General features: G+C 54.4%; 1 protein-coding gene across 2 annotated transcripts in view; it reads left to right on the top strand.

Annotated features, from left to right (window-relative positions):
- The window catches only part of CCDC88C (coiled-coil and HOOK domain protein 88C), a 130,776-nt gene extending 118,329 nt beyond the window's left edge, over positions 1-12,447 (top strand). The window contains exons 26-30 of one of the 2 annotated variants that reach the window (XM_012773929.2): positions 3,469-3,657; positions 5,600-5,668; positions 7,845-7,913; positions 8,697-8,986; positions 10,202-12,447. In XM_012773929.2, coding sequence (XP_012629383.2) covers positions 3,469-3,657; positions 5,600-5,668; positions 7,845-7,913; positions 8,697-8,986; positions 10,202-11,209 — 1,625 coding nt within the window. In that variant the 3' untranslated portion in view covers positions 11,210-12,447. Of the gene's footprint in view, positions 1-1,177; positions 1,527-3,468; positions 3,658-5,599; positions 5,669-7,844; positions 7,914-8,696; positions 8,987-10,201 lie in introns of those variants that run through there. The other variant, XM_012773932.2, reaches the window with a different exon arrangement.
- The last annotated feature ends 523 nt before the right edge of the window (positions 12,448-12,970 follow it).

Here is a 12,970-nt window from a genome sequence, read left to right on the forward strand (position 1 = left end):
CTTGCTCAGGCTGGTTTCGAACTCCCGACCTTGAGCAATCCGCCCGCCTCGGCCTCCCAGAGAGCTAGGATTACAGGCGTGAGCCACCGCGCCCGGCCTGTTTTCGAAGTTTTTATTCTGTTTTTGTAATAAAACACTGTGGCCCCAAGGAAAAACTTTTTTTTTCTAGCGTGGCCGTCAGTGTGTTAAACACTTGCTGATGTAGCAGATGGGATCCCGGGCAGTCCGCTCAGACTCCGGAGCCCCAGCTGTTAACTACGCGCAGCTCACGATGGCGCGTCTTCTGGTTACGGCTGTTTTGGTCCCTGAAGATGCTGAACAAGAGGGACACCAGCATTGAACTGGGTCCCTTATTCTGTGGTGCGAGCTACGGCCACCAGGTGGTGCTGTGGAGGGAGAAATAGAGGACATGCTGGTGTCAAATTCAATCAATCCTAAATCAGAAATTGGTTAGGTCAGTTAATGTTAATATAAAACGTGTTCAGGAAGTTAAACCAGTTTCCTGCTTTTTTTAAGAGTCTGCCGTTTAAAGGATTGTAGGACTGGAGTGAAGGATGTAAAAGGAAATGATTCTTCTTGGCATTGTAGAGTTTTTTTGGTATGAAAACAAGGTATTTTAATCATTTTAAAATTCATCCTGCCCAGAGAGATTATTTTAGAAATATAAAAATGATTAGTGAATACTTCAGGTAGGCAATTTCATTACATCGGGCCAGAAACTTATCATTAAGTGTTTCCAAGGTCTCAGGAGCGGGAGCAGGCTATGGGCTGAGTTGTCAGGGACCCCGTCATTAAAATGGATGAGTAAGAGAAGCCGGGCCCTAAATTAATAAGCATTCTCATTTAATAATTTAACACACTGAAATTGAAAAATCATCTAAGCCGTTGGCTCCTTAGGCAATATATAATTCTCCTCACGTGTGGAATAAGTAAATCATTGGCATTAAGAGGCCTCTAAATTAATTAAACTGAGCTAGAGCACAAATGATTCACCGAGCCCTGGTTCTGCTCTGCGCGTCAGGTGTGGTTTCCATCTTTCCTGGGCCAGACAGGATTCTGATTTCCTAAGTACATTTATCCAATTTAGATTTCATTTGTAATTACTGTTCATTTCATTTATTTGTTTGTTTTTTTTTTCTTCCTTCTTTTTCGGGTTATCCGGGCGATAACAATTTAGCATGCCAGCGCAAAAAGAGTCCCTTTTTGAGAAGCAAAAGCAAGGACAAAGACAAGTCTCCAGCGACCACCCACCCAGCTCTTTCTAAACGCCTGCGGTTCTGGTCTTCCTCTGACATCCCATCCTCTCCTAACGAGCCTGTCTCTTTCTCAGACATTGGAGATTTCTAATCCCTTTCCTTTACCATGTGTCTGCATCATGTATCCATCTTCATTTCTGAAATTCATGCAAACAAACAAACAAAAAAAAGCCAATACCTTAAAGGCCAGATGGCCCCTAGTGGACCCTACTCCTGCCCCAATTTCCAAGCTTAAAGTAGCCAGCGTGGATTCTGATTTCAAAATAGAAGATGTCACACTCCCTGGACCGTTTCTTCAGTGCAGCACAGTTGTAGGGGAGCCTCAGGATATACGTACGTGTCCCTGGGCCGGGATGCCCGTACTTAGTAAGTCAAGTGGCCGTGTGCTTCCACCCCTCTCTTGCACCTGCAAGCTTGTGTCCTGCCGTGTGTCCAGCAGAACCAGTCAGTGGCTGCTGTGCTTCCTAAAATACACAGCCTCTGTCCAGGAAGGTTTTCTTTTTTAAGACTTGTTTTTAAAGCAGCTAAACTTAAAACCACTGCCCTTTCCTCCTCTTCCTTTGTCGGAGCACTGAGTTGTTGGCTTTGCTAAGAAGGCCCTTTTTAATGTGTTCTGTGTTTTGAAGGATTGATTGCTCCCTTCAGGCATTTTGTGAATAATTGGATTGATTTTTGCCCAGCCTGAGTTCAGCCCAGAGTGAAGTTTTATGACTGTGCTGTGGTTCTCTTGACATCCCGGATGCTGAAGTTAAAACCATAGGGGACAGAAAGAGCATCAGCACACAAGTCACGACCAGAGCAGGGAAAAATCCTGGCCAGCAAGGTCACGACCTACTGCAGTTTTTCCTGTCTTCAGCCAGTCCTGTGCCATCTTCTCGATTTTTGCCATAGCCTCACACAACCTGGATGATTACTTACATATTTTCCCTTAAGTTGACTCATAGTTTGCAGTTACATTTATTTTAAAAGGAAATTTTAATTTTAAAAGGAAATAAAATTTTTATTTTAAAAGGAAAGATTATTATCAGTACTAGAAGTGGAAAATGAGCAATCACCATAAGAACAAGGTAACCCTAAGAATAAACACATGACTGCAAAGCTGTTAAAGTCGGTTAACCTGCCACTGACTTCATCTCATCACCTCGCTCTGGGAACCGTGGGCTGCCGCGGTCCTGGGTCCTCCAGGCCCCTGGCTTCCACGCGTCACGCTGAGGTTGTGCCGCTTCTGTGTCTGCCGCTCGTGCTAACCGTGCGCTCATCTCTGCCTCCCCTCTGGATCCTCATTCAGACTTCACCTTCCCAGTCCATCCCGCCAGACTTGAATCTTGCTTCTCATCGAGGTTATCTTTCAGAATCCAAACGTCCCCTTGATCTCACATCGTTAGGATCCGGGCACTTAAAAACCGCGCAGTGAGCCCGTACTAGGGAGGGCAGACGGGGCGGACGTGTGGAGGGGCCAAGTCTCGGCTCTGGGTTCACGGCCCTCGGGGCAGGTGGAGTGGGATGTTTTGCAGTCACGTTAATTTTTATCTCGTATTTGGACAGCCCATCCTAGTTTGGGTGTTTTTAATGTTTTTATTTATGATTTTATGTAGTCGTGACAAGAGTTTTATATGTTCATGGTAGAAAAATTGGAGATTGCAGAAAAGCACAAGTTATGAGGTGCAAACCATCTTGCAGGCAGTCTCACCAGGCAGAGGTTGAAGGCTTCCCTATTTAAAAAACTGTATATTGTGAGGTTGGCAGTAAACATCTATTTGAAGCCCTAAGCAAAGCCAGTTGGGCAAACCTCCAGATCCTTGGCTATGGGCTGGAGTGGCCCCGGGCAGACATCTGTTAGGATCTTAATAGGTCGGGGATTGGTGTCCTATACACTGTTCCATAGGCGGTGTGCCCGATAGCTGGTGTGTTGGGTGGACTTTTATCAACAGTTTGTTTATCCACTTGAGTTCTCCCCTTGTTTTCTCCCAGCCGTTCATGGCTGGCAGTATGGAGCCAGAGGTGGCCTCATGGGGCCTCTGACCTAGGCCTGGAGTCAGCCTCCCCCCCCCGCCCCCCCCCATTTAAATCATGGCCCAGGAGCCGTGGCAGCTCAGCTTTTGTCTCTGTGGTCCTCGTGCCCCGCTGCCCCTGCTTCTGAGCCTTCGTGTGGTGGCCCAGCCTGGGCACAGGGTTTGGCAGCCTCGTTTCTCAGTGTCCCCTTCTGCCCCAGGCCCTGGGGATCTAAAGCCAAAGCGAGGGTCCCCGCACGGAGGCAGCCTGGACCGCACAGATGCTTCCGCCGACGCGGCCGTGAAGTCCTGGCCCTCGGAGCTGGGCCCCCGCACCTGCTCAGCCCCAGCCCCCGCCACCGTCCCGTCCAGCTCCACCCCCCTCGCCCGGCACCCAGGCCGCACCAAAGGTGAGTCCTGGGCTCTTCTGGGAGGGCGAGCATCTGTCCTTCCTGAAGACCCCATGCTGTCAGAGGCTGGGGGTGGGGCCCACCCCTCTCAAGCTGGAGGTAGTGAGCAGAGTGGCTACACTGTCTACAGCCTGTGGTGTCACAGACACGGGCCCGAACCTCCACTCTACTTCCCAGCCGAGTGGCTTTGGACAAATAACTTACCATCTAGAGCAGGGGGCCTCAAACTTTTTAAACAGGGGCCGGTTCACTGTCCCTCAGACCGTTGGAGGGTGCGCACTGTGGGCCCGGGGCAAGTCAGCTGCTAAGCAGGACAGGCGGCTGCAGCAAAAACATCTAGCGGGCCAGATAAATGTCCTAAGCGGGCGGCATGTGGCCCGTGGGTCATAATTTGAGGACACCTGATCTAGAGGCCAGGTTGTAGTGGGAAAAGCTTTGGAACCCCTCACCAGCTTTCAGGGAGTGGTGACACCAAGTAGCTTCAGATGGGAGGTGGAGCTAGGGCTGAGAAGCAGAGTTTGGGCTAAAACCAAGCAACTGCCCGCCCCCCTCCTTAGTAGGGGCTCGGAGGTTTTTTCTCTAGAGAGGATAACAGACTCTAAGCTGGATGTGCACTGACACAGCTGAGCAGGTGTCCTATACTGAAAACAAGGGCATTCAGTGAAGGGTTCGCAAACTCCCTGTCTCCCGGCACACCAGGGCCGTGTGTGTTCACACCTTTCCCCACGAGATGAAAATATTCCTTAAGCGATCACAGTAGCCGGAGAGATTCCCAGAATGGCTCCGTCAGATCTTGCCAGGTGACACCCAGGAAATTCAAGGATTCCCAGACACCTCAGGGGAGTCTCCCACACCAGAGGATCAAAGCAGATGCAGGCGGCAGCTGGAGTTAACAGACGTTAGGCACAGATGTTAGGCACAGACTTGAGAACTTTTAAGATGCCTGTCCTTCACGTCGCCAGGGATGTGACTGTTGCACCCATGAAACGAGAACAGGGTGCTATAAAAAGGAGCAGTGGGAAGGGGAAGCATTTGGAAATTTAAAATATGCACACAGAAAGGAAAAGATAATGCTTCAAACTGAAAAAAGACACTCTGCTTATAATTTAAGAGATATGAAAATATGCAAAGAAACAGCTGAAGGAATTGAAAGTGATTGCCTCTGGGCCTTGGAAGTCTGAGAGAGCAAGAAGGGGTTATTTTTCATAATAATGCCACCTACTCTTGAAGCCCTGGGTGTGCCTAACCTTGGTTTGACCAGCAAAGCAAAACAAAGCAACACAGCCGCGGTCCCTGCCCTGGGGACCGTCGAGCTCCAGATATCCATAGCTGGTGGGCTATAAACTACCTTCAGCATGTGGAGACCCCATTGTCATTTTGGAGGGGCCCAGGGTCTGGAAACAGTAGGGTTGAGGCATGAACATTTTCCAGTCCTCAGGGAAGGTGGGTTTGTTGATGGCCCAGGGTTTCTCGGGTCTCCTTCTGGTTGGGAGCGGCGGGGTGCAGGGTCAGTCTCCAGGGAATCAGCCGGTCCCCTCATGGTAGATTTAGGATTCTGCCTCTTTGTCCTTCTTTTCCTTCCTCCTGCCACCTTAAGGCAATGTGACCCCTAAACCATCTTTCACGGCTGGCCTTCGAGATTGGAAGGGGCTCCCCAGGGTGCTAAATATTCAGTCCTTTCACGTCATCCTTAGGCCAGAATTCACCGTCAGTCTCGGTCTTGGTCACAGTCACTGCACAGGCGGAAGTGCAATGATGAAAGTTAAGGGGATGGGAGTCGGGAGTGTTGGGGTTGTCCCAGCAGAAGTGCAGAGGGATGGGAGAGGCAGGTCCCAAAGGCACTGACTGCGTCCCCTCCCTCATCCCAAGGAGCTGGCCCAGGGTTTCCCTGTGGCTGGTGAATGTCCTAGAACCCTGACTCATGGCCTTGTTATTGCTGCAGGCTGCAATTCAGATGACAACCTCTGTGAGCCGTCCCTGGAGCTCGAGTTCAGCAACCACAGGCAGTGCGGTGAGTGGTTGGGTGCTGGGCCTTTCTGCCTGGGTTCTCAGACTCGATTTTACCAGTCCTACGTTTCCTTCAAGCTAAGTCCTGTGTGGAAGCCCAGCACAAAATAGGTGAAGGTGGGAAGAGGGGGGAACCCATTTTTCCTTGCCCTCCCCAGGGACCTGAGCATGTGGTTTCCCCTTACATACCTCCAGCGATGGCGAGCTCACTACCTCCCAGTCATTGCTGTTTTGGAAGCTCTGACTGCTCCTGCCCTACCCCCACCCTTTGCTTTCAAGCACCCCTCCAGGTTTGCCAAGAAGTTCTGGTGGCCCAGGTAAGGGAGTGTTCATTTCAGGAAGGTCTCTCACTGTCCTTACTTGGGTTTCAGTTGCCTGTAGTAAGTTGTATTTAGTCTTAGAAGCTGTTAGTAGCGCTTGTCATTTGATTTAGGCATGTTATACATTTCTGCAGATGGGAAACAGCGATACCAGATTTCTCAAAAATTGAAAGCTGCTTTGGTTTTAATTTTTGAAAAGCCACACTAGAAGGGTGGGAAAATAACCCTAAAAAAAAACAACAACTCTCAAAGTTTACATTGAATTCCTCTCACTTCTCAAGCGGTCATTGCAGGATCTGGCATTGTCTACTGTCCTGTCCATTCTTTAAAAAGTTCTATGGTGTGGACGCTCATTCATACAGGTATAAGCATCTACAGATCACAGGGACAGTTTGACTCGGGGGCCCCACGTAGCTCTATGCCGCGGGCAGAACACAGGGTGACACAACAGCAAGAATGCGCCACCTCCGCCTGGACAGTCTCACCGGGTAGCCGTGGCTGTGATCGGTCAGCTGAGCTAGGGGTTTTCAGATTCCAAGAGAGAGAAGGGAAAGCGATTTGTGATGCAGAACTTGAATAAACAAAGGTGCTCTCGGCGCCCACCGATTGCTGTCACCTTGCTGTCACCGTTTCCTCGCACTTAAACTTATTTCCTTTTCAAAGAGCGATGTGCATTTGTTTGTTGCACATTTTCCCTTCTCTCAGTTTTCACACTTTCCATGAACACCAAGTGTTCATGGAAACAGCGTGTTGGCTCATCCCCCGACGCTGTGCTAACGAGCGTTTCCAGCTGCCTGCTGTTTGCAGAGCTCACCAGCACTTGGGAGCCAGGCACCCTGCGGACCCAGGAAACCCAAGCAAGCTTTCCCGGGGGTCACGGCAGGCAGAGGACTTCCTGGTGTACCTGCAGGCTCTCAGGGCTGCCGGTTCAGCTCAGCACCTGCTCTGTGCTAGGGAGACTGTCCCTGTCCCCGGGGGCCCATATAGTCCAGCAGGAGACAGACGTCTGCTCACGAGATGCTCTGGTACGGGGCAGGCTGCTGGGAGGATGCCCCAGGAGAGGCCTGCGGGCCCTGGAAGGGGGGTGGCTTGCCCTCGATAGGGGTGGCCCAGCCTTCCCACAAGTCAGCAGCAAGGCGCGTGGCACAGACACGCTCAGGCAAGCACCCAGGCTGGCCGGGAGGGCTGGGTTCCCTTGACACTCGGCCCTGCAAACCTTGATCCTTCCCTTTGAGGCTAGCGACACCAAGCAGATGGAGAACAGCAAAGAGCTGGGAGAAGCGAGTGCTCCCCTCCTGCCGGGGTGCCCAGCACCCACGCCCCGTGGATCCCCCCCTCCCAACCCGTGCACGGGCATGTGCTTGCATACGTGTACACGTGTGCACGAGCCGCCTTGTACAGCCCCTCATCTCTGCTCCTGTGGCCTCGACAGGGGCTGTTCTCGCGTGTTCCGGAAAGCTCTGTGCAGTAACAGGAGTGGGCCCCCTCCCCACCCCAACCTCTGGTTTACCCAGAGCAGCCCCTTTGTTTGGTCCGTTCTTTATTCTGGAATTCTGGGTGAGATTTCCTCTGTTAGCGAGATTGTTTTAAACAGCAACGCTAGACCTAATAAGAGTAGGTAACCAAAGTTGTCGCTTCTTGGTCGCCTGCGGAAGACTGTGCCTGGCACTCTGTTAGTGAAGCTACACTTCTCACCGCGGCATGCAGAGAATCCCAGAGTTCTTCCCCCCTCGGGGCGGTGGCCGTAGCCTTGGTGCAGAATTGCTTTGGCACGGGGTCCTGCTCAGATTCGGTGGTTTAGTCGGGGACACACCTGGTGGGTGGCCCTGCACGTCGTTCCATGTCACCGTTTCCTTTCAGCGTCCCGGCCGAGCAGCTTGGAGAGCAGCAGGAACACATCCAGCAACAGCTCGCCTCTCAACCTAAAAGGCAAGTCTTTTCCCGTGGAGTTTTAAAGACGTGTCTGTGTGTTTGGCTCTGGGCTCAGAGTATTCTTTTAATTTTAAAAACACCTAAATTAATAAGCCTTTCAAATAAATGCATTATGATGAGTCCGTAAGCCACACTGTGTGGTTTTGAGCACAGGCCTGGGAGTTACAGTAGATCGGGGTTCAAAGCCCTTCTCCCCACTGGCCGGCTCTGAGCGCAGGTCCTCCGAGCCTCAGTCACTCCATCTGTGAATGGGGATGGCAACGGCAGGTCCCTTCCGCTGCGGTTAGAGGACTAACACAGAGGATTTGGGTTCTTTGACAATTTTTAGTTTGTGTTGGTACAGGACGTGCTCTGTTCATGAATGTTCCCTGAGCATTTGAAAAGAGTGTGCGCCATCTTAAAATGATTTTTTTTATTAGCTTCCATGTGACGGGTCCCTAGAAGAGCACCTAGCACATAGTAGGTGCTAAATAAACTTTTAATACATGAGTGAACGAGAGCTAATGAGTGCTGTGCCTTACAGCCGTGGATAACTTAAATTAGTGGAAGCTTTCCGCTTTTATCTCGTGTTGTTTTGTTTTTAAAAGCCAATGAGAAACTCAAAAGGATTCCAGAAGGTCCTCTAACATCCAGAATCACAGCCCTAATAGGAGTGAGCCCAGGGTTTGGGGCAGGGTTTTCTCTCTGTCTTACATGAGCCAGAGGCGGCCCACCAGGGAGGCCAGCGAGAGGGCGGCTGAGACTGACGCCTGCTCCTCTGGTCTCCTGCCCTGGCCCCAGGTTCCTGCGACCAGCTCCACGGACGGTCCGAGAGCTTCAGCAGCGAAGACCTGATCCCCAGCAGGGACCCGGCCACTCTGCCCCGGGACACCAGCACCCCAGGACGCAGCGCCCTTGGCCGCCATGAGTACCCCCCACCCCGGAATGGGCCTCTCCCCCAGGAGGGTGCCCAGAAGAGGGGTGCCGCCCCCTCCCATGCGGGGCTGCGGCCCTGCTCTGCCTCCCCCAGCAGTGAGATGGTCACCTTGGAGGAGTTCCTGGAGGAGAGCAACCGCAGCCCCCCCACCCACGTGAGTGGCCCGGGCGTGGATGCCGGTCTCTCTCCTCTCTCTCCCTCGGTCTCCCCCCTGGCTTGGGACCGGAGTCCTGGAAAGGGATGGGGCAGGGGAGGAGGGGCCTAGGTGCAAGGCTGGCTTGGACGTGGAGGATAACAGCACTCGCTGGCGTCACCATCAGCTGGCTGCCAGCCCCCAGACCTCGGAGGCTGCTTTCCTCCGGGCCCGGGAAGTGAGCTGGCAGAGCTCATGGCCAGCACCCCACAAGGGTCCTGCCCACCGAGACTGGGGTGTCAGACCAGCGCACAGCAGTGGGTTGCATCTCTGCTGAGTTGCAACACGTCCACATGTTTTCGTGGCGGCAGGAGCTATTGGCAGGTGCAGGTGGCTCCTAAACTCCAGACTGACACCCCCGACCCTCATGAACTCGCTCCCTTCCCTTCCTCCTCTTTCTGTGTCCGTCAGCCTCGGGAGAAACCCCGGCCTGCGGGAGGCCGCAGCTACCCGAGCAGCCTCGTAGACATTTGCCTCCCTGGCTCTGCCTGCTGCTGGGCAGGACAGGCTCAGCAGGCGGTAGCTTGCCGGGGCCAGGTGGTGGGCTGGACTGTGCGGTATTATGCTTCCCTTCCCCGTGCAGCCCACCGCCCCCACCCTGGGCCCTCTGCCTTCCGGGCTCCTCCGGCCCCATTTGCCTCTCTCTTCTTCCGCTTCTCGGACCAGGAGAAAGGTCTGGGTGCAGCGGGGGTTCCAGCTTTTCAGGACTGCGCTGTTTCCCTTTCTCTCGGTGGTGAAGTCCTTGGCATGCTCCTGAGCACGTTGGAGTGGCGGGCAGGCAGGCTGGGTTCACAGCAGCCAGATGTCTAGCTAGCCCCTGCTCTGCTTGGCGGAAAGAGAGAGGCCGGTTGACGCAGTCCATTGTGGTCGGGCTTCCAGAGCCGACCTTCCTGTGAAGTTGTCGTCTTGGTGGGAAGTCACTTCCCTCTTGGATCTGTTTCCTTGTTTGTGAAGTTAGGGGGCTGCCTTGGGGCATCCGGGGGTCTTTCCCGGTGGTTCACTGCCCTGGCCACCCTCACGTCCTGACTGGGGGTGACACGTGTGTGCCTCGGGCCGGGCAGGAACAGAAAGTCCAGTCCTGGCCGCGTGGGCTCCGCAGGGACGTGCTGGGTGAGAGGAAGCTCCGGGGACCACCTCCCAGCCCCCTCACGCCCTCCTCTCCCTTCTTCTCGGTAGGACACTCCCAGCTGCCCGGACGACCTGCTGAGTGACTACTTCCGCAAGGCCGGTGATCCCCCGGCCATTGGAGGCCAGCCAGGACCACCGACCAGGAAGGAAGGGGCCAAGATGCCCACCAGCCTCGTGGCCCCCACCGTCAAGATGGCCGTCGGCGCCCCCGAGGGGAGGCTGCTGAAGCCCGGGCAGTGTGTGAAGCCAAACTTCAGGCCAGCTGAGGCCGAGGCCCCGCCCGGTGTGCCCCCGAGGCAGGCCCAGCCTCCCCAGAGCCTGTCTCTGGGCAGACCCCGGCAAGCCACCATGTCCCCAGCTTCCCACACGCCCCCCGGCCGGAGTGCTTCCCTGAGCCGGGCCTTCAGCCTGGCCTCGGCCGACCTCCTCCGGGCCAGCGGGCCAGAGGCCTGCAAACAGGAGTCCCCTCAGAAGCCGGGGGTTCCCGAGGTCTCGGGGGCCAGAGAGACAGGCAGCCACAGCCTGCAAAGCTCCACAGCCCCCGGCTCGCACAGCCTGGCCCGGGAGCGGACCCCACTGCTGGGAAAGGCCGGCAGCTCCTCTCAGGGGCCGGGCCCCCGCAGCCGGCCGCTGGACACCAGGCGCTTCTCACTGGCTCCGCCGAAGGAGGAGAGGCTGGCCCCGCTGCAGCAGTCCGCCACCGTCCCAGCCATCGCCACTGTAGGCGGTGGCGGTGGCAGCGGCTCCCAGCACTTCTCACCTGCTGCAGCCCCAGCTGCCAGGACCAAGCCCAAAACGCCCCCACACTCTGGGGAGATGGCCACCGTCGCCCCTGTCCGGGCAGGGATCGGCTTCCCAGAGGGAGATGGGGGCTCGGGGCAGGGCTACGTCGAGGGGCTCCCGGCCAAGAGCCCAGGTCGGTCCCCCGACTCGGCTCCCCACACCAGCCGGGGCCCCGAGGACTGCAGTCGGGGCAGCAGCTCAAAGAGCACGCCGGCGTCCCCGGAGCCCTGCGGGGACCAGCAGACGGTGTGGTATGAGTATGGCTGCGTGTGACTCTTCTCGTGGACCGGCAGCTCCGCGTCCTCACACTACTGACACGCCCGACTCCGCCGACGCCTCTCCTGCTGCACCTGTGGTGCCCGGAAAGGGTTTGGAACGAGAAAAGGGCTTCCCACGCATTTCCCTCTTTGTTTTTTTCTTGAAAACACTGTGCCAAGGCCCGAGGGGATCACACTCCCAGGTAGTGCGACGTGTCTTCTGTATCTGCAGCTTCCAGCAGCTGGGACCTTTTGAACAAATCCACTTTGGCATGGGGACCACTTAGAATGCGATGGCAAAACCGACCCGAATGCAGACACTATTCCGAGTGTGCCCCAGTAGAAACACTTACTTGTTTGCAACTTCTTGACCTCCATTAAAGCATATGCGCACACACACACACAGGCTCACAAGGCTAAGCCCTGGTGGGTCTGAAGGCCCCACTCCCTCTTCTCCCAAAAGCCATTTGATCCTAGGAGAAGCCCAGACCGGCTGAACTACAAAGCTTGAGGGCCGGCGGCCAGTGCCAGGGTCAGGCCTGCTGTTAAAAACCAGGGATGTGGCTGTTCCATTCCTGCGGTCCCAAGCACTTCCCTTTACCCCAGGGCCAAAGGTGGCCCTGGGCCTCTGCCTCCCTCCTCCAGCTGGCCCCTGGGCTCTGCACGGGGGCTTGGGGGGCCACACAGGCACCTTCTTCCCAGATTTGCTGGCTCCTATTCCACAAACACTGGATCTGCCGGCCAGGGCGCAGGGCAGAGAGAAGCCCCAGCCGTCCCTCCTCCCGGCAGGTGTGCACAGAGGGGACGCCCAGCTGTGGCACCGATGTCCCCCCATCTCAGATGAGATGTTGATTTATTATTTCTGAGTAACTTCTGGGTGTAGAAACCAAATTTCTTTTAATATATTACGTATGTATGTACACACTCCTGTGAAATATGTATACTTGGGGGGTCTATTTATGTTCCCTGGGGAATCATTCTTTCCCATCAGGAGTCTTAACCTGCTGCTTTGTGTTCGGTCAGATTCCTGACACGTTTAGTTTCCTGTCGTCAAGGTGCTTTTCCTGGGGTGAACTAAACCTATTGATTTTTTTTTTTTTTTAAGATTTTTTTTTCCTTTGGGTTTAATATACTGAGAAAGAAAATGGGAGACTTTTGAATGTTAACAAGATGCATTTTAGGAGTGTTTTGGGTTGTGTATTAGCCGTTCCTGAACACAAGGACAGGATCGTAATAAAATGGAATGGAAGAAAAGCGAGTCTTGGTTTTCCTCGCTGCACGTTGACGGTGGCATCGAGGGGGCTGCTGGGCACCCGGGGCTCCCTGCCACCCCCACCAGGGCTCTTCCTCAGCCACTGGACTCCACCGCTTGCTTTGCCGCTAGGTCTGTGAGGCTGTTGCACAGCTGACCGGGGACAAATGTGGAGCACAAAGATTTCCTGCTTATTACACAACGCCTTCTCTGCACCCCAAAGTTGCGGGGGGTGTTTTGTTTTGTTTTTACGAGATAGAGTCTTGGTCCGTTGCCCCAGCTGAAGTACAGGTGCATCATCAGAGGCCACTGCAACTCCTGGGTTCCAGCCATCCTCCTGCCTCAGCCTCCTGAGTAGCTAGGACTATAGGCATGTGCCATCTCGCCCAGCTAATTTTTCTATATATTTTTTTTAGAGACGGGGGTCTCGCTCTTGCTCAGACTGGTCTCGAACTCCTGACCTGAAGCGATCCTTCCCCCCTTAGCCTCCCAGAGTGTTAGGATTACAGGCGTGAGCCACTGCAC

Source organism: Microcebus murinus, chromosome 6, assembly GCF_040939455.1.
Source record: "Microcebus murinus isolate Inina chromosome 6, M.murinus_Inina_mat1.0, whole genome shotgun sequence".
In the NCBI taxonomy this organism is placed as follows: domain Eukaryota; kingdom Metazoa; phylum Chordata; class Mammalia; order Primates; family Cheirogaleidae; genus Microcebus; species Microcebus murinus.